This window comes from Cibotium barometz, chromosome 27, assembly GCF_041138505.1.
Source record: "Cibotium barometz isolate CiBa-2024 chromosome 27, ASM4113850v1, whole genome shotgun sequence".
Taxonomy (NCBI): domain Eukaryota; kingdom Viridiplantae; phylum Streptophyta; class Polypodiopsida; order Cyatheales; family Cibotiaceae; genus Cibotium; species Cibotium barometz.
The window spans coordinates 45,016,689-45,042,763 of NC_141072.1; the positions used below are offsets into that span (position 1 = coordinate 45,016,689).

At 45.7% G+C, this 26,075-nt stretch overlaps 1 protein-coding gene across 5 annotated transcripts in view; it reads left to right on the forward strand.

Annotated features, from left to right (window-relative positions):
* The first annotated feature begins 1,326 nt into the window (after positions 1–1,326).
* TAG1 (membrane bound O-acyl transferase (MBOAT) family protein) overlaps positions 1,327–26,075 on the forward strand; it is a 54,737-nt gene continuing 29,988 nt past the window's right edge. For all 5 annotated transcript variants that reach the window (XM_086821583.1, XM_086821579.1, XM_086821580.1 and 2 more), the window contains exons 1-4: positions 1,327–1,888; positions 24,345–24,425; positions 24,613–24,686; positions 24,760–24,835. In XM_086821583.1, the coding sequence (XP_086677709.1) occupies positions 1,664–1,888; positions 24,345–24,425; positions 24,613–24,686; positions 24,760–24,835 (456 nt within the window). In that variant the 5' untranslated portion in view covers positions 1,327–1,663. The remainder of the gene's footprint in view (positions 1,889–24,344; positions 24,426–24,612; positions 24,687–24,759; positions 24,836–26,075) is intronic.

The window sequence follows — 26,075 nt, forward strand, 5'->3', positions numbered from 1 at the left end:
TTATCATAATGATAGTCTATTATGAAAGTTGATTAATACAAAGTAAACTAGCCAAAGGGATGGTGCATAATTCAAAAGGAGAACAAGTCTAATAAGTGGGAATTTGTATCCAAGGTTGTGAAGCCTTGGTAGTCCACACTAACAAGGAGTCATTTATGATAGTGCTTTTTCCATCTTGGTTTGCTTTATTATGTGAGTGTTGATCAACCTAGAAGCTTTACTTTTGAGAGGAAAAGAACCCATGATCATGTGAAACTATTTAATTTAGACTTGTCTTTTCAATCTTTAGCATAAGAACCCATGATCATGTGAAACTATTTAATTTAGACTTGTCTTTTCAATCTTTAGCATATCTAGGTGCTTAGCATATTCTTTAAGCATAGTTGAAGTTTCAAGTCCCACAAATAATAAAGAAGGTAGAATATACTCCGAAAGGAGTTTCTTTGGCTAGTTTTAAGTGTAGCCTTTATGACAATCTACAAAGGGATTAAAAAATAACAAACTCTAACCTTGTCAACCTAAAATAGCAACTATTTAGTAGCATTCCTTTAATGTATCATTTAACTCAATAGGTTATATGTCTTTAACAAGTATAGATTTGGAAGATTCATACTGCATGTTTATTGATTAAGAGACTCGTAGAAGTCAAAATCCACTAACTTTTATGATTTGTAAATTTGATAAATTATTCTTAGCCTATGATTATGCTTTTAAATTGACAAAATTGTACCTTGGATTATCCTTAGCCTATGATCATGCTTTTAAATTGACAAAATTGTACCTTGGATTATCCTTAGCGTATGATCATGCTTTTAAATTAACAAAATTGTACCTTGGATTTGAACACCATGAGAACATGAAAGCTCACTTGTGAAGAAAACAAACAAACGAATGCCAAAACTTAGGCTAGGTTAATTGAACACCCTATCTTCAAAGCACATGAACATAAGCTATATTAACTTGTATCATTATTCTACATTTCACTAACCATCTAATTAATCGAGTTAATTTACTAGTTTGATTTAGTAATAAATTTAAAATTGCTTTTATGCATGATAATGAAACTATTCACCAACTTTTATGTAGAATTATAATAATACACAAATGTTTTAAACATTAATTCGATTAAAATACTAGCTAAATGTAAAAAAACTAAAATTTAGTGCTATGCATATTTAACAATAAAATAGCCGCTTTACATGCCAATAGAAAGGTCATCATTTCATTGCCTTAGGATATGGAGGGTCATCATTCCATTGACTTTTGAAAGTATTAATTAGAATGAAACCTTAAAAAGTACTCTTATTCTTGAAAATGTCAAGAGAATATATTTAATGCAAATGCAAAAAAACATTTTGATGCCATATATATATTTGAGTAGAAAGAGAAAATCAAGTAAATTAGGGATTAGGAATCAATTAACAAAAAGGAGAGAGGTCACAGAGCTTGTGTATACGCTACAGTACTCCTACGAGCATCTACATACGCTCTCTTGTTTTGAGTGCAACAGTAGGGAAAGAGACATCAATAATCAAGCGCAAGGGAGAGAGACTGGGTACTTGTGATTTGAGAGAGAGACAGAGAGGCGATTAACATTGCGATTAAATCAGGGATTTGTTTGTAAATCTCATTTGCAGAGCGAAGGGCTGTGTGAACAAACAAAATGTCAGAAGAAGAGTCGGTGTCGAGCTCAAGTGCTTCCGAGGGAATCAACTTACGGCGCAGGAAAGGCTCAAATGTAAATGTTGCCAACTCCCCTTCAACAAGTTCCAGCTCTGACGCAAAGGCGCCTCAAGTTGCAAAGTCGAAATACATGTCTCGGTCTTCTGCACCAGCTCACAAAAGGTTGAAAGAAAGCCCATTGAGTTCTGATGCAATTTTTCATCAGGTGGGGTTTCATGATTTTCTATTTTTGTCTCAATTTTCCTTGCATGATGCAAATTTGGCTTGAATTTATTGCACCTCATAATCTCATAATCGATGCTTGGCATGGTGTCAAAGGAAGAGCCAGTTACATATTTATCTAGCCCGGATGAAAGTCAAATCGATTCTTCTTTGGTTGATGGCATCAAAATTAAATATAAAAAACCCCAAATAAAACCCTCGGAGTGTGTGCAAGTAAGTTTCATGAGTGCATGGTGTGTGCCCATGTTCTCCCCCTTCCAACCTGAAAAACTCATCACATGCGTGCGCGAGCATGCACGCATACACACCCACACATGTGCATGCGTTGTCATGAATGCTTGCATGCACACATACAAGAATGCACACACATGCACCTACATGTACGCAAGCATGGGCATGCCATTTGCACCCACGCACACACATATATACATACACACATGCATGCACGTGCACACACATGCACCTACATGTACGCAAGCATGGGCATGCCATTCGCGCGCACACACACATATATACATACATACATGCATGAACATGGGTGTGCGTATTTTGGGGGAAAGTTGTCACACAAGATGTGTAAGAAGAGGTTACATTCTAGGTAGGGAGATTCAACCATAGAGAGGTGGTATATAGTGCTAGCATAAAAGGTAGTGCCTCTAGAAATAATTAACTCAATAATGCAGATACGTTCTGTGAGGCAGGGATGCCCCTTAGCTCCACTACTTTACCTTATAGTAGCGGAGGCTATGAACAGGTTTCTTAGGGTTACCCCAAGGGTTTCGTGCATCAGGCTGCCTCTTTGCACAAAGAAAGAGCTACTGGACTGAGAGCTAACAGATGATACTGCTATGTTTTGGAGGCCTCATAGGCACGTCTCTGTGCTTTCCGCTCTGTCCTTGATAAGGGATGCATTGGTCAGCTTCGTCGGCTTATTCGGAACTTCCTTTGGTCAGATTTGATGGTACTATACACACCTAGGTGAGAGCAGCTTGGGACACCATTATTATGCCTAAGCAAGAGGGAGGATCAAACATTATTGACCCTAAGGTGCAGCGTAAGGCCATACTTTGTAAGTTGGTTGTGAGAGGATTTCTTCCTGGCATTGAGCCTTGGACTTCTTCTGCAGCAATCACGAGGTGCTTTCTGATTAGGGGAGGCGTTTGGATTTACATCCCATGTTATATCTTTTCGGATGCAGAACACTGACCACCTTCTTCGCCCTTGGTGAGATTGCTTTTGTGAGCCTGGGATTGCATGAGGTCATATTCCTCCACGGTCACAGCTCAAACTTCCTCTTCTTTTCCTCTTCATCTATCTTCATAAAGGGAACCACTTCCAAAAGTACTTTAAAAAAATTTGATACATAAGAAGTGATCGATTCCCCTTCTTTTTGGCCCAACCAATCGTGCTTTTTGTGTATGTTCTTCGCGAAATTGGGAGGCAAAAACTGAGTATAAAATTTGCTTTTAAATTCAGCCCATGTAGCTATGGTGTTGCTGGAAAGCTTCTCGGCCAACCACCAATGTGTTGCAGTCCCCTTCATGTACATGCCAACATGTCTAAGCTTTGATCCCTTCGTGAACTCTTCCTCATGAATAGCAATCTCAAACTGGGAGATGAAAGATAAAGCTTTGGTAGAGTCATACTCACCGTGGTAGTTCTCAAATTTTACAGATTTGTCTCCTACCTTGAACTCTTTAACCCTCTTGCTATGATGCACATACTCCTCACCAATGTTGGCTCTTCTTTTGCCTTTGTCTCCACGAGGAATGTAACGGTCTAATTCCTTATGGGAATCGAAACATGACTTGGTTCCCTGCCATGAGTACCTAAAAATGAAGAAGCATGCTTGTGAGAAGGGATTTTATGAGTAGTAGAGGCATGGAGCATTGCATCTCCTAACCGTCTCCAAATTTGGCTGATTGCTGGCTGTATGGACAGCCATACAGCAGCCGTACAGTAGTATCCAGACAGCAACAACTCAGCAAACAAGTCGTACAGATTCAGTCACACATGTGGTTGAGCAGGGAGAGTTAACATCAGCCCGACAGCTTTGTATTTAACCCTATACTGGCTGTACGGCTGTGAGCTGTCCTCTGGGTTATTACGCACGGAACATGAGTGCTTTGGGGCTGATATATGGCAACAACTTGGCTTGTCTTTTGCTAAGAAAGTGTCAAGTGCACGCCCGTGCTATGGCTTAATCTTCATCATGAACAGCATTCCTTGACTAATCATCGGTTAAAGGCAGCATTTAGATCATCATCATCATCATCAGACTTTTGCTGGAAGTTGTGCTATTGCCTGTGAGACGTGCCTTCCTAATGCGTATTGCTCTAAGCTACACTGCTCTGGTTTCTGCGTTGATGTTACCTTCCAGAGAGCTAATACGGCCTTACAGTAGTAGATGAAGGGCGTTTCTCGTTGTTGATTTCGAGTTGCTGTGGGCAAGAGCCGCTTCAGATGTGTGCTAAGACTTGTTGTTTTGGAGATGGTCTTGCCACTTCTTGAAACTTCCCTCTCCTAATTACTTCCTATGGCTAGCCCCTAAGTGGCTCTAATAATTTCCTAAATACACAACTTCCTAATAAGAGCTAGGTTTGCTTTGATACCATGTTGAAAAATTACTCAGCTAAGGAGGTTCAAATGTAATTGAAGCCATAATGATAGAACTAATGACTTAAGTAAAACTTGATTAAGTAAACAATTCCCTGTCTAATCATCAGTTAAAGTCAGCATTTAGATCGTCATCATCATCAGCAGTAGTAGCACATTATTAGCATCATTTACAGCACTAGAGGAGGTAGGGTACCAGTCGGCAGCCATACAGGCCCTTGGACAGCAGTCGGCAGCCAGTCCTGGGACCGTAGCAGCAGGCGGCAGCATTTGGTTGAAGGCTAGCATCATTTTGGGTAGCATCAAGTTAAAGCGCAGCATTTAAGGCAGATTATCATGAATATTTGACTGGCCGACAGCAGTTCAGGTGGCCGACTGCATCCCTCAACATTGGGTAGCATCAAGTTAAAGCGCAGCATTTAAGGCAGATTATCATGAATATTTGACTGGCCGACAGCAGTTCAGGTGGCCGACTGCATCCCTCAACATATATATATGCATCAGTAATTCATAAGCTGTTCATAATTCAGTTCATTGATCTAGCATCAGGAGAAGCAGGAAGAAAAGGGGCCAGAAGATCAACCCCTTGGGGCTGACGAAGGCCCACACATGTACAAGCATTCATCAACCTTTTTGTACCATATATAAATAAAGAAAACCCGGACACCAAATCTCTCTCTTCTTCTCTCTCCTCTGTCTTAATCATGTTTATTCAGCATCAATGTTCTTAATCAGGCTTAGGGCTGTGGATGAGCACAACAAGGCTTCCGCGCATGCAACATTCCACCCCATCATCAAGTTTAGCAGAAGGGAATGTCACGTGCACGCTTGTGCCATGGGTAATCCTTTGCATGAACAGTCTTAATCCCTGAAGTAGTAAGCATCAGATCAGTATCTTTACCATCAGCAGTAGTTTCAGCATTAGCATCATCATCAGTAGTAGAAGCATCAGTATCATTAGCAACATCAACATCATCATCACCATCATTATTATCATAAGGGGGGTCTTGAAGACCTATTGGCAGCCATCATATCTCAGTCGGTTGGTAGTAGGGGCTTCAAGGCAGCAGGCGACACTAAGGCCTCAGCAGTGGCCGACAGTAGTGGGACAACAAGCGTAGCATTAAATGAAGTGAAGTCAAGCATACTTGTCTAGTCTACAAGCCGACAGCAAGATAGCAGGCCAACCAGCACTCCTGAATAATATATAAGCATCAGTCATTAATCAAGTCATTCTCATCATTCATCAAGTCTAGTAGTCAGTACAAGTCATGTAAAGGCCAAGGGTCACCCCTTTGGGGCTGACCTAGGGCTCAACCATGTACAAGCATTTAAGCCACCTTTTTGTACCATATAAAAATACAAGAAAACCCTGACATCAATCTCTCTCTTCTTTTGTCTCCTCTGTCTTAATCATGTGTTTAATTCATCATCTTGTTCTTAATCAAGATTAGGACTGTGGATGAGTACAATAAGGCTTTCACGCATGCAACATAGGTATCAGAGCATTCAAGCTCAGCCCACTAAGTAATGTCCCAAGGAAGGTGTACAGTTCTAGCACGAATGCAACAGGGTAACAGATGAAGTGGTCTGCAAACAGGCAAAGCCAGAGGAAGCATTCCCTTAGGGTATGTACGCAGGACTAGTACATCATTAAGCTCTCAGATCAATCCAAAGGCCTAGCAACATGCATGATGAGTTCCGACAGGCGACCCGTTGTTGTGTGAGGGGTAAGGGAAAGTAGGCGTGGGGACAACAATGAACAGATGCTCATGTCTTTAGCAAGACTTGGAAGTGGAGATTAAGAGGGAAGGTGTTCAGACAAAAATACCAGTCAATTAAAGTCACAAAGTCAATAGAAGTCAAAGTCAGTAGTAGTAAGTCAAATTCAGTAAAAGTCCAAGGAGGAAGGATGACAGAGTGTTCACCCCGTCATCAAGTTTAACAGAAGGGAATGTCATGTGCATGCCTGTGCCATGGCTTAATCTTCAGCATGAACAACATAATCTCTGACTAATCATCAGTTAAAGTCAGCATTTAGATCATCATCATCATCATCATCATCAATAGCACATCATTAGCATCATTTACAACACTAGAGGAGGTAGGGTACTAGTCGGCAGCCATACAGGCCCTTGGGCAGCAGTCGGCAGCCAGCCTTGGGACCCTAGCAGCAAGCGGCAGCATTTGGTTGAGGGCCAACATCGTTTTGGGCAGCATCAAGTTAAAGCGCAACATTTAAGGCAGATTATCATGAATATTTGTCCAGAGCAACTGGCTAACAGCACTTCAGCTGGCCGAATGCATCCCTCAACATATATATAAGCGTGAGTCATTCATAAGTCATTCCATCAAGTTCATAATTTAGTTCATTCATCTAGCATCAGTAGAAACATGTAGAAAGGGGGCCAGAAGGTCAACCCCTTGGGGCTGACCAAGGCCCACACTTGTACAAGCATTCATCAACCTTTTTGTACCATATATAAATAAAGAAAGCCCGGACACCAAATCTCTCTCTTCTTCTCTCTCCTCTCTTAATCATGTTTATTCAACATCGGTGTTAATTAGGCTTAGGGCTGTGGATCAATATAGCAAGGCTTCCGCGCATGCAACAGAAAGCCAGGCTTGGGACTTATTTATGCTGTGGTGGGAAGTTGTTCAGTGATTTGTGGAAAGTTTGGTGCGTGATTGCACCCTCACCTTGAGTTCTTGTAAAAACTTCTACTGAATAAAGAGGGTCAACTGTTCCGGCTCATTGCACTGTCTTAATATTGTTGTGGCTTTCTGCTGTGTTCATACTCTGTTTGGTATTTGAAGTGTTTATCTTCTGTTCCGGGTCCCCGGTCGGTTACAGTGGTATTAGAGCGCAACTTTTCCATATTTCTTGGAGAAGAGCAATTATTTTGGGAAGACACGGAAAATTTTCATACTTCTCTCCGACATCTATCCTATGGATAGAACAACCTTGTTGGGATATGATAACAAACACTCATGGCTATAGGTTCCAGAAGACCCTTGATGTTCAGAAGGAGCTTTATACCAGATAGTTGGTCAAACTCTTGGAACAGTTGGCCAGATGAGAGTCTTTGTTGAGCAACTACCGATGCTACCCATATGTGGAAAGACTACTATCTGGAAAGGTAGCTTGTGATAGGTCGGTAATGGATATCTTTGGAGATTCAGCATAGATGTACGCTGAACACGACATAGATTTGGCTTTCAGGTACCTTTGGGAGAACGGTGATATCAATGTGCAGCCCAATGGGGCGAATTTCTCGTTCCAAAACCTCATGAGCAGTACAGGAAATGTTCACCCAAGGATTTGGATGAGCACTGTCACGTGCATCCCGCACTTGGATGCCACGTAGACATTTCTGTACAGAAGGTGCAGGACCTGGGATGGTGAACTGGTCCCATGTGAGCCCAGTCCGGGACGAGTCAGCCAGGGATCCATCTCAGTCGTCCGAGGTCAGGTGTGCAATGTCCTGCACAAGAAGCAGTGCCAGTCCGCGCTGTGAGTCTCCCTCTGGAATGATGTCAGATGTGCTGTGTATCTGGTTTGCAACTGGATGCCAGACATCTGTAGGCATGTAGGTTTGCATGTAGAGATGGGGCCAGCCCATAGGGCTACCCCAGTGGAAGGATTTGCATTTTGCATTCTTAGTCTGGGCATGGGGGAGGTGTAGAACCACCCCCAAGGGGCCAGGAGGGCCCAAGATTTGCCCACCAGCCAAGGCATGGGCTGGAGGGGCTGTCGGCCAGCTGTACTACTGCTGGACAGGTAGCCGACCAGGTCTAGTACCCTACCCAGCTAGTCGGCCAGGTGTAGGGAGCAATCCCACACCCATGCGTGGACTGTCCAGCAGCCAGGGTGCTGCCCAGAAGCATGCGCAGGCTGGACAGTATAGTATAGAGTGTGAAAACACTTTATTGAATATATCTCAGTCGTGGAGCTCCCTGAAGCCAGCCGACTGGAGACAAGAGGTGGTATAAATACCCCAGCCCATAATCCATGTTTCCATCTCATAATTCACCAAGAGCTCCAAGCAACCAAGGGCCAGGACAGCCAAGAACATTGCTAAAGCAAAGGGGTGGAGGACTGAAGGTCAAGGGCAGGTTTTCCAGCCAAGAAAAGGTCAAGTACTTTGTATTTGTTTCAGATTTACATCATTCTAATAAAGCAAATACACCATCCGTGGTGGGGGCCCTACAGAGGGTAATTGGGACCCAATACTGTGTCCTTCTCCATCTCCCCCTTCTCTCTCTATTTTCTGCACATCGTCTTTCAGTTTGTGCGTTAATTCCGTCGCGAAAAGAGTGCTGATTTCTGAGTTTTGAAGTACCGATCCTTCTCCGAAGCTTCCGCATATTATAGTGGTATCAGAGCTCACTTCAAGGACAAAGATTTAGCAAAGAAAACCAGAAAATTTTTTTCGCTCGTGTGGTTGGTTTTTAGACGCCGGTGGACTACCCCTTTCGGAGTGACTCCTGTCCCTCGAAGGACGGTTGGTTTTTAGCCTCCGGAAGCCTCCGGAAGTCTCCCACACAGATAGTGGATGGTCAGATTGCGTTCCGGAAAGGAACTGCATTTTCCCGCTATGGCGAACTTCGGCGACGAGAGAGAATCAGAACCATGGGACCAGAGTGCACCAGGCAGCCCAGCTAGGGCACCCGGCTTGAGTGTACAAGACATGTTCCAACAGATGATGCGAGCAATCGCGCAGACCAGACAACCAAGTTGGATGAGCAGAAGGCACGGATTTTGGCTCTGGAGGAGCGTTCTCACTCGCCAGTGTCGCGTTTTCCATCTCCTCCTCCCTCTCCTTCCGTATCCCAGATACCAGATCCTCGTCACAGGGACCCTCTCGCAGAGTCACAGCCGCAGCCAAGCTCCTTGCTTGAGATGCAGATGCGCGCATTGGAGATTCGACAACGCGAAGACGACGCCATGCGATGAGTGGAATACGAGCGTTACCTCAGAGCTTTGGACGCCAGATTGACACCGGCGGCGCCCTCGAATCATTTTCCCGAGAAAATGAATTTCAGTAAGTATAATGGTAAACTCGATCCCACTACTCTGTATTCATGGTTACATCAATTTGAAGCTTACTTTGCCGCAGTTAGAAAATCAGATATTGACAAAGTGATCTTAGCCAGTTGGTACCTGGAAGGTGAGGCCATTCCTTGGTGGACTCAGTGGGCTCATGCCCACACCAGATCAGGTATGGCAGCTTATGGGTGGGACGAGTTCGTCCGTGACCTTAAGCAGCGGTTTTTACCGCCCCACTACCTTGAGCGACTCGAAGACGAGTTCAGGGGTGCGCGTCAGAATGCGCAACCAGTCCTTCAGTTTGCCAATAAAATTTCGACCTTGTGTCTACAATTAGGCTTAACTGATGCGGACAAGAACTTAGAAAGGGCAGTTTTTGTATGGCCTGGACACGCACATCCAATGGGAGGTGCGTATGTTTAGACCAGCCACCTTTGAGGACGCACTCTCGCTTGCGCAGAGTGCAGAAATGAAACACAATGGTGGCAGGCCCAAGACTTCCCAGCCGGCTTCTCCCAAGGCTAACGCCTCGGGGGGCAAAAGCCAGAACCAGACGGGGTCTTCCCCAGGACAGAGCCCGGGAGCCTCTGGCTCCAAGAACTCGAACAATGCGTCTAAGCTTACTCCAGACTAGAAAGCGGAGGCAGGCAAGACAGGTGGCAAGTTGAGTGCTGAGGAGCTTGCTCAGTACAGGAAGGAGGGTAGATGTTACTTTTGTCACACAAAAGGACATACTTCTCGGGATTGTCCGAAGAAGCCTCCAAAGGCCGCCGCCGCCTCCACAGCTTCCGTGGTGAGCACAGCTCCCACACAGACCCCAGCGGCTACCCCTACTTCTTCAACCCCCGGTGCTTCAGTTGGAGCAATTATTAGCCGGGAGCTCGAAGATAAGCAGAAGGGCGCCCATGACCAGGAGTATGAGCGCAACGAATTGCTCAAGTCCTTTGGCTACATAGGTGGCCAGAGAGTCGTTGTCTTGTTTGACAGCGGCAGCACGGAGGATGTGATCACGGAAGAGGCCGCTAGGCGTGCCTGTTTCGAGCTAACTCCGGTGGACAAACAAGTTGAGGGTTTTAGCACAGGTATGACAACGAGCGTCAAGTATGAAGCTCTAGGTGCTAAGTTAGTCATTCAGGGCATAGAGTTTGTGCGTGACTTTATGGTTGCCCCTCTTGTAGGAGCTGACATAATTTTGGGTATCCAGTGGTTTCACAAGTTCCTTCGTGATGTCAAGTGGGACAAGCACACGTTCCAGATTGATCGGAATGTGTCAAACACCCCGGTGACCATTAAGTGTGAGCCAGGTATTCCAAACTTTCCGCTCATAAGCCACTTGCAGGCTAAGCGAGCAGTCAGGAAAGGCGCACAGTGTGCGATGATTTACATCCAGACAGCCCAGACGGTGGCCAGTGCTTCCGAGAAGTACTCGGTTCTCCATGAAAAGTTCCAGAAGATTTTTCTTCGGGACAGTCTCCCTCCCCAGCTTCCCCCGTCCAGACCGGAGGATCACAAGATTGACCTCCTCCCAGGCTCGGAACCCCCGAGCAAGTTCCCGTATCGCCTTTCTAAGGCAATGGAATCGGAGTTGGACCGCCAACTCCAAGAATTGTTGCAAGCTGGCTTCATCCGCCCCAGCGTGTCGCCATTTGCAGCACCGATCTTATTTGTCAAGAAGAAAGATGGGTCTTCTCGGTTGTGTGTCGATTATCGTGCACTCAACAAGCTGACTATCAAGAGCAGATTCCCGATGCCTCGAATTGACTATTTTCTCGAGAGGCTGAATGGAGCTAAGGTGTTCTCTAAATTGGATTTAAAGAGTGGGTACCACCAGGTTCGGATTGTTGAGGGGGACATCCCCAAGACAGCTTTCCGTACAGAACGGGCCCACTATGAATTTGTGGTCATGCCATTTGGTTTGACGAACGCCCCAGCTACATTTAACCGCATGATGATGCGTATTTTCCGGGAGTTGATTGGAGTGTGTGTGTTCATATTTTTGGACGACATACTCATATTTTCAGCTACAGTTGAGCAGCATGACATTGATGTGGAGAAAGTCCTTAAGTTGCTGGAAAGCAACGAGCTCTATGTCAATGAAAAGAAGTCAGAATTTTATCTGTTCCAGGTACATTACTTGGGATATATAATCAGTGCCGAAGGCATTCGACTTGATCCGGCTAAAGTGGCCGAGATTGTTAACTGGGAAGTACCTCAGACTGCTTATGACATTAGATCATTTGTGGGTATATGCCAGGCATATTCCACCCACATTGACAAGTTTTCTGATCTCTCGGCAGACCTCACCGATCTGCTAAAGGGAGTGAAAACAAGAAGGCAAAAGATTCGAATGACTCCACGAGCGTTGGAGGCATTCCAGAACCTCAAGGTAGCTTTATCAGAAGCGCCTTGTTTAGCCCTTGCCTCGTGGGACGAACCATTTCAGGTGATCACCGATGCGAGTAACATCGCAATTGGAGGTGTATTGCAACAGAATGGTCATCCAGTAGCTTACATGTCTCGTAAGTTACTGCCCGCCGAAAAGAACTACTCAGTCTATGATCGTGAACTCCTAGCAGTCATATAGGCCTTGAAACATTGGAAACATTTCCTGTATGGCCGTGACTTCGAGGTCTGCACTGACCATCAGGCGTTGCGCTGGATTCAGACGATGCCAAGTGCACAGTGGAGTGATCGACAACACCGCTGGAGTCAGATATTCCAGCAGTTTGGTGGCATGATTGAGTACCTTCCAGGAAAGGCCAATCCAGTGGCCGATGCTTTGAGCAGGAAGGGACAAGTATCTGCGATTCAGACCACTAGACTTGACCTCGTTGGTACTGGACTAGAAGACATGAAGCACACGTACGCGGATTCCGAGGAATTCGGTACTCAGTGGGAACAGGCATTGGATGCCACAGGACCATGCCATTTTCTGATACGCGATGGTTGGCTTTACTACAAAGCCCGACTGTGTGTCATGAAATCATTACGGGCAGCTCTTCTCCATGATGCCCATGACGCCATTACAGGTGGTCATAGGGGCATGAATTCGACTCTGGAGAAATTAGAACGGCAATACTTTTGGCCAAAGATGAGGCGTGATGTGTTTACATATGTACAACGTTGTGACATTTGTCAAAAGGTGAAAGCTCCTCGTGGAAAGAAGATAGGGTTGTTACAGCCTTTGCCAATTCCTGAGGGTCCTTTCCAAGACATTTCGATGGACTTTGTCACAAATCTGCCTCCCAGTCCGAGTAAGCGTAATACACAGTGTTTGACTATTGTTGACAGGTTCAGCAAATTTGTGATGCTTATTCCTTGCAGGGCCAATGTGACCGCCGAGGATGTTGCCCAGCTATTCATTCGGCATTGGTACCCGATTGGTGGGATTCCTAGGACCATAGTGTCAGACCGAGATGCCAAGTTTACCAGTCATTTTTGGAGGGCATTGTTTGATAATTTTGGTACTAAGTTGAATTTTTCCAGTGCATTCCACCCACAGACAGATGGCCAGACAGAGATATACAACCAGTTGGCCTTTGATGTGCTGAAGTGTTATGTCCACGATCAGCAAGGTAAGTGGGAATCGTTTTTGCCTTTAGTTCAAGCTGTTTTGAATGACTCTTTTTCTTCAGCTCTTGGCAGGACTCCATATGAGGCAGCGTTTGGAAGGCCTTTCTAGTCGTTGTTAACCAGGACTTCGTCTTCAGTACCGGAGGCGAACAGAGTGACGGAGTCTTACCAGGAGATCCTAGAGTCCGTTAAAGACAGATTGGCTAAAGCGCAAGAGGCCTACACTCGACAGGCCAATAAAGACCGAAGGGACATGAAGTTTTCGGAAGGAGATTGGGTATATCTTCGGATTATGAAGCACAGATTAAAGCAGGTGGGCAAGCGATGCCCAAAGTTGTCTTTCAGGAGCTTCGGACCATTCCCCATCCGGAAAAAGATTAATGAGGTGTCTATGCAGTTAAAGCTACCTCCGAGTTGGACTATGCACGATGTATTTCATGTCAGTTGGTTAAAGCCATATGCAGGTCCACCCCCTTCAGAGGTCAAAGACGAAGCGGAACCAGACATCATTGATGAAGCAGAAGTAATGGTTCCAGAACAGATCCTTCTGCACCGTTTCAAGCATGGCTCAGGCCGAAGATTACGACAGTTCCTCACGAAGTTTCAGGACCGAGGAACTCATGAAGCGGTATGGCTCGACAAAGAATTTTTCGAAGACTATCCGGCTTTATTGACGGATTATTTGGAGGCTATGCAGCTTCCGTCAAGTTAAGCAGAAGGGGATGTCACGTGCATCCCGCACTTGGATGCCACGTAGACATTTCTGTACAGAAGGTGCAGGACCTGGGATGGTGAACTGGTCCCATGTGAGCCCAGTCCGGGACGAGTCAGCCAGGGATCCATCTCAGTCGTCCGAGGTCAGGTGTGCAATGTCCTGCACAAGAAGCAGTGCCAGTCCGCGCTGTGAGTCTCCCTCTGGAATGATGTCAGATGTGCTGTGTATCTGGTTTGCAACTGGATGCCAGACATCTGTAGGCATGTAGGTTTGCATGTAGAGGTGGGGCCAGCCCATAGGGCTACCCCAGTGCAAGGATTTGCATTTTGCATTCTTAGTCTGGGCATGGGGGAGGTGTAGAACCACCCCCAAGGGGCCAGGAGGGCCCAAGATTTGCCCACCAGCCAAGGCATGGGCTGGAGGGGCTGTCGGCCAGCTGTACTACTGCTGGACAGGTAGCCGACCAGGTCTAGTACCCTACCCAGCTAGTCGGCCAGGTGTAGGGAGCAATCCCACACCCATGCGTGGACTGTCCAGCAGCCAGGGTGCTGCCCAGAAGCATGCGCAGGCTGGACAGTATAGTATAGAGTGTGAAAACACTTTATTGAATATATCTCAGTCGTGGAGCTCCCTGAAGCCAGCCGACTGGAGACAAGAGGTGGTATAAATACCCCAGCCCATAATCCATGTTTCCATCTCATAATTCACCAAGAGCTCCAAGCAACCAAGGGCCAGGACAGCCAAGAACATTGCTAAAGCAAAGGGGTGGAGGACTGAAGGTCAAGGGCAGGTTTTCCAGCCAAGAAAAGGTCAAGTACTTTGTATTTGTTTCAGATTTACATCATTCTAATAAAGCAAATACACCATCCGTGGTGGGGGCCCTACAGAGGGTAATTGGGACCCAATACTGTGTCCTTCTCCATCTCCCCCTTCTCTCTCTATTTTCTGCACATCGTCTTTCAGTTTGTGCGTTAATTCCGTCGCGAAAAGAGTGCTGATTTCTGAGTTTTGAAGTACCGATCCTTCTCCGAAGCTTCCGCATATTACAAGCACTCATGTTATGTGAAGAAGAGGCTCCACTTTTCCTATGTGACACCACTTGAGGAGCATCCGAAGACTGAAGATCCTCACACAGCTCCCTCTTCCTCTTGGGTTCGAGAGGAGTAGCTCTTGTTAGGAGGTCCCGTGCTAGAGTGAAACAGAATGTGTGGCAGCCAAGTGCACAGATTGTGGAACAGTAGGTCACATGACAGCCTTTTGCCCTCATCCAAAGATTACACATCATGATGTGCAGAGGCTTCACTTGAGATATAGATTATTTGACAACGGACTTCAGCCTCCCCATGAAGGCATATCTTTTTGTGTAAAGAAGATGCTATTTTGCATACACCTCGGTTGTGTAGTTTTACCAGTATCCTTTGATGAGCTAAGTATTTTGGCTTATGTATATGAAATTCTTTTGAAAGAAGTATATTTTGCTTGAATTTATGTTTTTACTCTTGCATATATATGTGCAAGGAGAATTCTCTGGTTGTTGGTGTTTGTTGCAGGAGAGATACTTTAAGCAATTCAGATATCTTTTCTTGGCCGCAAAGCCATTAAACTAACTCATGATTTTGGTATTCCGTGTGATACAGAGTCATTAAAGTTCGGATTTTATCTATCTGCAGTGAGGATTTATAGAGATATGATGGTTTCGCGCATCTATATGGTTATCATGGGCTAAGTGATTCTTACAGCTCTATGGCTCCTTGTATTGGGATGGAGTATGTTTTTGGCATCCCTTTATTTGGGATGCAGTGGACTTATGAAGCTCATGGATATCTTGTGGATCGAGGAATTTTCTATGGATTTCTATTGGCAGTTGAAATGCCTGTAAAATTATTGGCAGCCGAAATGCCTATAAAACTATTTGACGCGCAAACATACTTACGGAGAACCAAGATCTCTATACCTGTGATTCATTTTTATCCTATGTTATACCTCACTCATGGAAGAGTTGGTGACTCTAGTGACTGAGTATCTACACTCATGCAAGGGTTGGTGACCCTAGTGAGTCAGTATCTGAACTCATGGAAGAGTTGGTCACTCTGGTGAGTGAGTATGAGAACTCATGAAAGGGTTGGTGACTCTAGTGAGTTATCTGAACTCATACAAGACTTGGTGACTCTGGTGAGTGAGTACATGAACTCATGGAAGGGTCGGTAACCCCCTAGTGAGTATGTCAACTCATGGAAGAGTTGGTGACTCTGTTCCGTGAGTATGTAAACTCAGTCTCATGGAAGGGTTGGTGACCCTGGTGAGTATCTCAACTCATGGAAGGGTTGGTGACCCTAGTGAGTGAAGTCTCGTGCAAGGGGGAAACTTTGTTATGGCTTTAATGCGTGGATTATAAAATACTACAGATTGGCAGTAAATCTGCTACACTTGAAGGATACTCGAGTGGGATCAAGCTTGTACAGTTGTGGACAACTATTTTATAAGGAGGGGGGGATGTTTTTTTTTCCATGATACAGTTACTTCATTAATCATTGTAATACTTTTGGTCCTGCGTAGAAAAAAATGGTTGAGCTTGGATCTGAGAGCGCTCCCCCCTGCGAGGTACGTTGCGTGCGCCTCCTTCCCCTTTCCCACATTGTCCTCGCCAGCCCCCCTCCCCCCCCCTCATTGCCAAACCCCGTCTGTACTCTTTCGTTCCAGTTGCTCCCTTGTCCCGCTCGTGCCCTCCCTCCTCCAGAGCCCCCCCCCCCCCCCCCTCTTTGTGTTTTATGCTTCACTTGCGCCCCCCTCCCACCCATTCTTTTGCTGCCCTCCTTGCGTGTGCTCGGCTCCTCGCCCCCCTCTCCTCCATCCTTCCGCTCTGCCTTCTTGCTCTCTCTGTAGCCCCTCCCCCCCTGTAAGGGTCCCAACCTGAAAAGGGGAATCCTTAAGATAGTCTACTAAGCCTTTAAAAGAATTTCCTAGTCATCGACACCTCGACTGTGTAGAGATACGAGGATACAACTACCAGGTAAGACCTAGCTCTATCTCGCAAGGGAGCGTGGTCTCCTAAGTAGTTCTAAAAATTGAATCACCCATAGAATGATCGACCTATCTTGGGCAACCTCTATCCTTGATTCCTAGAAGCAACGCCTTTTTCCCTATCTATGCGAGGCACGGCCGTTGACCTAGTCCTCTAGAATAGAATTGCCCAGGGAATTATTTACCTAGCGTAGTGCGATTGATTAGATTTATTGGAAAGCTACTCGACTAATCGGGTCCACCCGTCCATAGGATGGTGCCTCAGGGTAATCCACCCTTCCATTTTACACTCAACTCACCTGTCATTTTTGTTTTCTAATTAATCCTACCACACACTGTGACATAATACATATATAGACAAGTTCATTAATTAGGGATCTTACACGATTTTCATTAAAACCACCACTTAACTTGAAACAATGATACAACAATACTAAAAAACAAAGGACTTAATAAAAAATAATAATTACAAAGGTTCAAATCTAACTATAGCTAGATCCAAGCTCTCTTATTCCATGTTTCATTCTGCCGATAATCTAGAATTCGGCCTTCCAGTCTCCATAGACTAGGCAATCCCTCTAAGGGACTATACACCTCGTCGTTGGTAGCCGGCGAGAACTCAAGCCGGCTTGTCGCCCTCTCGGGCTCTGTCCTTTGATCCTCCCGCTCCTTAGAGGGATGTCTACGCGCTAGGGTGTGCTTATTTACCGCACTAGCCTGGGCTCGCGGAACTAGGCAGCATCGTGTGAAAAGAACGTTTTGTCTAGTCCTAAAAAGGGAATTTATTGGGCTTTTATTGGTTTGAGCCTGCACCCTTCAGGTCTTGTAGGACCCTTGTCACTAGAGCTTGCACCACTCAACCACTTGGGATGGCAGCCCTCTCTGCTTTTCATCTACCACCTTAGGTACGCACCCTTGTCACCAGAGCCTACATCACCTCATCTTCCGTTGCCACTATCACCTCGGAGTGCCTCTGCATCCACTGACGCGAGCCTTCGACACCGACCACCTCTTGGAGTGCCTTGCCTCACATTGACGCGAGCCTTCGTCATCGACCGAGCTTCAGCTTCGACATCATCTCTGCTTCTGCACTGGTCTTTCTACTCAGAGTCACCTCACATCAGAGAGCTCTTGTACATATGTTCATTCACCATTATGTAGACTCACTCACCTATTTCATACTTTGTTGTTTTACTCTGATCTCTCGTACATTTGGTCCTTTCGTCCTTTTGCCCTCACAACATCCATAACTATCGCCAAACCGGCGAGTTCTAACTTCCCAATGGTAGGAGGGATACCTTGGGCCGACTCCAGGACTCGCTAACATCGCCGCCCGGCCACACAAGCACAAGAACGTCTAGGCGGGGAGAAGTTGTACTTGGACTTTAATTTAAGCAAGGTAGCAATACAATAGCTTAATCTAATATCATAAGATACGAGAAACCACATTTTCTTTTTGAGAAAGTAACAATTCCACAAAAAATTTGATATTTTCAAAACAAGGGAAAATATAGTGTCCTTTATCTTCCTTAATAAGTGCTAACATCAAGGATTAATCCAAAAATCTCTTTTAAATGATTTTTAAGCTAACCTGGCCATTTTCTCCATGAGAGACTCCCAAGGGAAGAGTTGGGGCTATGTTCGGAGCATTCCCTCGTGTTGTTGTCGTGCACGCTTCTCGAGGAAGCATTTTGGCGTCATTGAGGAGACGCCATACTGTCCACTCTCTCGTAGCTCGCGCAATCACGAACTCAATGCTCTGGACGGATTGCAATTGGAGTCCGTTTGCTCACTTTATGAGCAAAAGACTCACTCGTGGAAACCACCTCTTAGAGTAAAAGTGTGCTTGCTTAAGTCCCTGTATATATGGGGGGGGGAGGGGGGGAGTAGAGTGTCCTTAAGTTGAGAGCAAGGGATGGCTAGAAATTGAAGGTATATATATAGAAATTGAACTAGAGGGTTGGGGGAGGAGAAGGGTTCTCCCCTTAAGTCTATTCACAAGACAAGAGGGCTGGCTATGAGAGCTTGGTTGGAGAGGGCTGCTAGAGAGAGCTTGGTTGGAGAGGGCTGTTGGACAGAGCTTGGCTGTAGAGAGTTGTCAGGGAGAGCCTCCACGCACAGAGGCGGCTGCTGGGCATAGAGGGGGGTGCTGGGGCTGGGCGATTTATATAGGGTCCAGTACGGGTATGGGTAAGAAGAGAGCAAAGAGGGATGGAAAGGACGGTGCACGGTGAAAGTACGCCAGTTTGTGGTTGCATGGGCTTGTAGAAAGAGTGGTGCTTATAAGCGGGTCAAAGGTGGGGTACGCATGTACCTTCCAGGGCAGTGGTTGCATGGGTGTCCATGTGGCGGCTAGTGGAGACCATACGCTAGGGCGACCGGTTTTTGGTTCGTGTGTGGATGTCGTGGTATGTGTACGGTCTAGGGTAAGGTCCTTTGATGCATGTTTTCCAAGGAGGCATCTTTTTGGGTTGGGGATCCCCTTTTTTGGGGCGTCGGCCTCAATGTGCATGCCTTTGCATTCAACGGTGTCAAAATTTTTTCGATGAAATTGTCCGGGGTGTTTTCTTGGTCGCAGGAGTGCAATCTGTTCGTCAATCGAACACCTGGACAAGCATTTATTAAGGTTGGAAGTTTACGTAATTTAACTAAAAATTTACGTAGAGGCTTATTCCGATGTCCGTTTTGAGTGCTCTAAAATCTTATATGAAAGAATGGGTACTATGCTGTGATACCCACAAAGAAATGCTGCAAGAACTGTCCAACACTGTATATGGACAACAAGCATAAAGGAGAAAAGAAGATCACTTGTGAATATCACTAGAAAAGGTACTACATCACGTGGAGCAGCATGAGAGAGGTCCTGTAGATGCTGCCTATCACTGCAGAAGCTAATATGAGGGAAAAGGGAGCGAGCCCTTATATACTACCTTAGGATGCTAGTCGGCTAACTGTAGTAGGCCAACAGCATGGTTGTAGCAAAAAATTGCTATAAAATGCCTAAAAAATACCAAAAAATGGTAGAAAAAATGCTGAATAATCTCTGCTAAGATATGCCAATGCAGGGCTTCATATGGAGCCAGATACAAGTATGAATATGCATGGGAAAGTCCATTTGGGGATGAAGTAATTTCCAACACCTCCTCTTCAGCGCCAGATGGGTGGACCAACTTCGGCACGCTGCAAAAAATCCTCCAAAGAGTCTGAAGGAACAACCTCCTCGTGAAGATATGGTACATCTGAATACCGAGGTCGTCTCCGGAAGAAGCCACGAGAAGATCGAGAAGATATGGAAGACGAAACAACAGGATCAATCTGGAGAGAGAAGCCCTCAGGAGATGGAACCATAGATGGCTCCGAAAAATGTGGTACCTCCTCTGCATTTGCAACAAGGATTGGGACTAAAGTAGAATCCTCCTCTGAAGAAGAAGGAAATGAAACAACCACTGGAACAAACTGATCATCAGTGATAGCTGAATTTGCCAGGCTCAAAGTAGGAACAGGCTCCAAGATAGTGGAAGATGCCTCCTCTTAAACATAAGAAAGAGAAGCAATTGCCAAGAGAGAAGACGCCAAAGTAGGAAGCTCCATAATATGTGAGGATATCTCAACAAAATCATCGACCTGCTCTGTAGAAGAACCACTATCCTCCTCTGAAAGAGAGGAGAGAAAATCTGCAATAATAGCATTAGCATGAAACAGCACAAGGGAAGGAAGATACTCATCCAAAGGGATTAGAGGAACTGATAAGGTCTCTGTCAGAAACCCCTGTAAATAATCCTCTAGGGCTCTGACTTCTGAATCAGAAGTCTCCTGTGTGACCACCAAGATGGACTCATCTTGCTCCTATGAAGATGAAAGAACATGGGGATCATAGACAGCAAGAAAAGCCATCTTAGCATGAGACTTCGTACTTTCCTCTGTCGTTGGTGAAGTATCTGAGCCATTTGTCGTGGGTGAAGTGTCTGAGCCATCATCGGAGGACTCTTGCTTTGCTTTAACTTTGGCTTTAGCTTTAGCTTTGTGGGAAGCAGCCTGTCGGGCAAAACATTTGGCCTCTGAACGACCAAGTTGGCCACAAAACTCACAAGATTCCTTCATCCTGGAACCCTTGATGCTGTTAGAATTGTCAGGATCGTCGTCGTCAGAATATGACTTTGCCTTTCTCACCACAATTGTTACAGGTCCGCTCGGCCTTCAAATTATCACGCTATGAATCAGGCTTCTTCTCAGAAGACTTCCCTTTGCCCTTATTGTTGTTGTTGTTGCGGCCTTTCGACCGTTGGCCAGTCAAGGCCTCAGAACCTCCACCTTGTGGAGGGTTCTCTTCTTGGTCCAAGACCATAGGCACAAGCTTCTCTCATGTGATGGTGCTGAGCTTGCCACTGGTGATCAAAGAGGAGTAGAAAGATGAGTACTGATAGGTCAGAAGAGACAACAAAGTGATGGCCATGTCCTCTGAAGATATCTCCTTCCCAGCCTGAGAACTTCTTGCTGAAGAGCCTGCAAACCTCATGCACTGACAATAGATGAAAACCAAGTGCTCGGATGTAAAGAACACAAGAGGAATGCTTCCCCCCTTTGCCATCGAGAATAATCTCCATCCTGCCTCACTATGAATCGGTATAGTGGAGTTGTCGCCAATGAAAATGCAACCTGACTGTCGTTTAAGATCCTGTAATAACTCTCGGGAAGGAGTCATGTGCCTGGAAGCACCACTATCGAGAATTACTCCCAAGTATCCCTGGCAGTGAAACCAACTGCCTACCTGCTCGAAGAAGATGAAGCATCTGTGTCCAAAATCTCCAAGTGCACAAAAGCTGAAGTCTTGGTAGCTGAAGCTGAAGAATCAAGAGTCTTCTCGGTACTCCGCTTAGGACATTTCCTCCAATAGTGGTCTTTTTCACCACAATTGTTACAAGTCCGCTCGGCCTTCAAATTACCACGCTCTCAATTAGGCTTCTTCTCAGAAGACTTATCTGATGAGGACTTTCCTTTGCTCTTATTGTTGTTGTTGTTACAGCCTTTCGACCGTTGGCCAGTCAAGGCCTCAGAACCTCCGCCCTGTGGAGGGTTCGTAAAACGCTCTTCCTGGTCCAAGACCATAGGCACAAGCTCCTCCCATGTGATGGTGTTGAGCCTGCCACCCACTGGTGATCAAAGAGGAGTAGAAAGATGAGTACTGAGAGGTCAGATGAGGCAACAAAGTGATGGCCATGTCCTTTGAAGATATCTCCTTCCCAGCCTGAAGAACTTCCTGCTGAAGAGCCTGCAACTTGTTGATGTGCTCTTGCATCGTCGAAGACTTTGCAGTTTTCATCACCCGCATCTGCACTTCCAAGGAGATCCGCTTCATGGGTGATACTCTGTTATATAGAGAAGCCAAATGTTGCCAAATCCCTCTGGCCAGCGTCGTATGTTTGATATGATTAATCACCTGTGGTGTGCAATTAAGGAAGATGAAAGAACGCACACGGGCATTGACACGATCCCACAATTGTGCCTGAGCCTCCCGTTCTTTCCGAGTAGAGGGTAAAAGCTCCCCGTCCTCCAACTCCAGCTGTGGAACACCACCCACAATGAAATTAGTCAAGTCATAAGACTCCAAGACAGACTCCATCATTACCTTCCATATGACGTAGTTGGTCCCGTCCAATTGTCGATCCACCAAGAATGTGGGGAGAGTAGGGATCTTCACGTGCTTCTCAGCCATCTCAAGCAAGTCTGCCATCTCAAGGGTTCACAAGGTCTTTGAACTAAGCACCCAATCATCCAATTTACACCTTTTTGCAAAGCATGAATCAAATGATCAACTTTAAGTGTAAAGCAACTCATATCTGAGGATAAATCTTGTGCAACACGAAGTGTTTAACTGGCTTTGATACCATCTGAAACAGCCCCTTATCTCTAAAGCCGCTTCTACAAGACAAATTACATATACAAACGACCATAGATAGGCTCACCATCCAACCATAGTTCACACCGAAGAAGCACCCCTGAGCTAGGAGGCTAAACCTACACAACCATGCTCCCTGCCCAAGCCCTGCCCAAGCCTGTGGATCACAAGTGCACATCCCTGATAGGAAGGATTCCCTAGGGCTTAGGACCCATGCAAAGCATTGGCCATGGCTCTAACCACACACCCAAACGGGTGGACTTTGGTGGTAGGTTTGGGCATGGAGCATGTGGTGTAGGTCTAGCCTCTAGCTTGGTTTGGGCTAATAATAAAGCAAGAAAGCACTTATTGATAATTATAACTAATTATAGCTTTTCACATCAACCCTTGCCAATAAACGTCCAATTCCCTATGCATCCCATCCTAGGCCGCCCTAAGTATAAGCCTAGCCTCAAAATACACACCAGCCACATTATGACCTTTGGGGCCATAACACATGCCCTCCATCTTAGTTGTTCAGACATGCTGTTTGAAGCAGAGCACTTGGGCTGGTGGCATAAATTCAGTAGTTTTTTCCATCTCTGTTGTTATGCAATTTGTGCTTTAAGTAATTTATGGTGCAAGGTCCTGCTTTTGCGGGTGTTGTTGTGCACACCCTGAGGCAAATAGTACCACCCTGAGGCGGGTGTTGTTGTTGTGTACATAGCAAGTTGTATGTGCTTATAGTACCACACTGAGGCAAATTAGAGTATCAGGCTTTAAACAAACAGAGCAAGGCAAGCAAAAAAGATGACCAAAATCAAATGGATAAAGACCAGCAGAGGATGCATCCAGACTGTTTTCAGTATTTCATGGGTGTCAAAATGCAGGACTAGGACTATCCATGGGCAGGCAAGGGGCCCAAGCTGGGCTGTTCACATTCTGGAATATTCTATCCTTACTATGTTAAGGTTGTAATGATAATGCCATTTCTTTATGGTTTTCAAGTGAATGCTGCTCATGTTCAATCAATTTTTGTAAGTCTTCCTCCAAGAATCTCAACAATTTTGGGAACAAAAGATGCCAATACCTTTATTAGTAAAGGGATGGTATACAAAGCCTATTGTGCTAGGCTGGCTTTGAAATCTTAGCTTGATTATGCTACATTGTTTTGCTTCAACGTTAGTAAGAACTTAAAGATTGCTCTGAAATGTTTGAGAGGGTCATGTGTGATTGTCTTGCCCCTTCTTTTAGAATCATTCAGAGGCCTCTCAGGCCATGCTTTGGCAAAGTATGTGCATGGCTTAAATGGAATTTCCTTTGATGTCATTGTGTTTGCAAGCTAGGCTGTTTGCAAGCTAGGCTTCAGTTGAGGTAGGTGCTCTTATATTGCACAAGAGATGCACCCGTTGATACACTTTTAGAGCTGAAGGCTGTACAAGGCAAATGCACAAGATTGTAATGTGACATATCAAGTATGATTAAAGCCTTGAGTCAAATTGTATTTGTTTGTGAACGGGATTGCATGCATTTTGAGCTACTAGGTATCTGGAAATTTACCTGATGCGTTCTTTGATTGTTGATTGCAGAGTCATGCAGGGCTTTTCAACTTGTGCATCGTGATACTTGTCGCTGTAAATAGTAGGCTGATAATAGAGAACTTGATGAAGGTACAAATTATTTTTCAGTGGTCCTTAAATTGTCCATCACCCAAGGTGAAGCCTATATTGTATTTGTTAATTTGGGGGAGACTCCCCTCCCCGTCCATGAGAATGGGCAGGGAAGATCTCCCCCCTTTTGACAGCTTTTTCCCGAGTGTGTAAAGCACCTGACTCTTGTTTTTGGTCTTTTGGACAGTACGGACTGCTTATACAAGGAGGGTTTTGGTTCAGTTCCAAATCTCTTAGAGAATGGCCACTTCTCATGTGTGGGTGAGCACCTTGATTTATTCTCCCCTCTTCTCCTTTATGACATGTATTAATGTATTTTTGTTGAATGGTGCAGACTCTCTCTTCCAATGTTGGCACTTTGTTCTTACTTGGTGGAGAAGTTAAAAGTCCATGCTTGCATTCCAGAATGGGTAAACCTCTCTCTCTCTCTCTCTCTCTCTCTCCGTGTGTGTGTCTCTGTGCCCCGCCATTATTTCTCTCGCGTGTGCTTCTGCCCAGCACCTGCTGCCCACCTCGCGTACCCCTGCCATGCCTGTGCCCGCCCCGCCCCGCCCCGCCATTCCTCTCTCTTTCTTGCGCCCCCACCCAGCACCTACTGCCTGCCTCGCGCACCCCTGCCCCGCCATTATTCTCTCTTCTCGCGCCTCCGCCCAGCACCTGCGCCCGTCATTCTTCGTATTCCGGCTTCCCTGTACCTGCCCACCCTTCAATCAGGCCTCCAAGGAAGCAAGGCAGCCCATTTGGGCCCCGTCTCTCTCTTTCATGTCTCTCTCTTACCAATGTAAGTATTTTTCTCTTACCTGCACTCCAACATGGAGTGCTCTCTGGGTACATGAACCAGGGGTGAGAAGGAGAGGAAATACAGCACTGTATGGGTGAATACACAGAAAATCAGCGACCCCCATGCTAAAACATGCATGACAGCCAGGAAAGAGATATGAAAACTGCAAGATACAGATATAGAAAGCCTGCAAAAGAAGCTTGGAGAAGGTCAGGACAAACTCTTACAGGGGCTGCACACCTCTAGGCAAGAGAAGATGGACAGGTGGAAGGAAGAGATGCAGGCCCACATGGTGAGCCAACTCAACAAGATGCGAGAGGAAATGGTTCAGATGCTGGAAGATAAAACCAGCCATCAAGCCTCCCTAATCTCGGATTTAGAGGCTCAAGTAGCCATACTTAAAGAAGAAAACAATCACTTGAGGGCACGCACCCAATATGAGGAAGGCGAAATTCAGCCATCCCTCAATGAGGAGCTGAATACACTTACGGAGGAAGTGCAGACCCTCCAAGCCCAAGAGGAGAAGAAGGCCAATGAAACAGATACATGGGCTGAAATGATCAAGAAGACGTAGCAACAAGTCAAAGAAGCGGGCAATTGGATTGAGGTTGCCAAGAGGCAATGAAACCCACCATCAATCCCGAATATCATCAATGACATGCTTGAAGAAGAGAAGAGAAGGAAGATCCAAGCACTCAATGTGAGAGTGGTGGGATGGAAGGAAGGGGTCTTGCCGAAGGAAGACGCCAAAGCTCTATGCAGGAAGATGGAGATTCCCCACCCTCCATGCCTCAACAAAGGGAGTGTTGGGAAAGACACCGCAAAGGAGCGCACACTCATCCTCTAGTTTGAGGGGGTAGAGGCGAGGC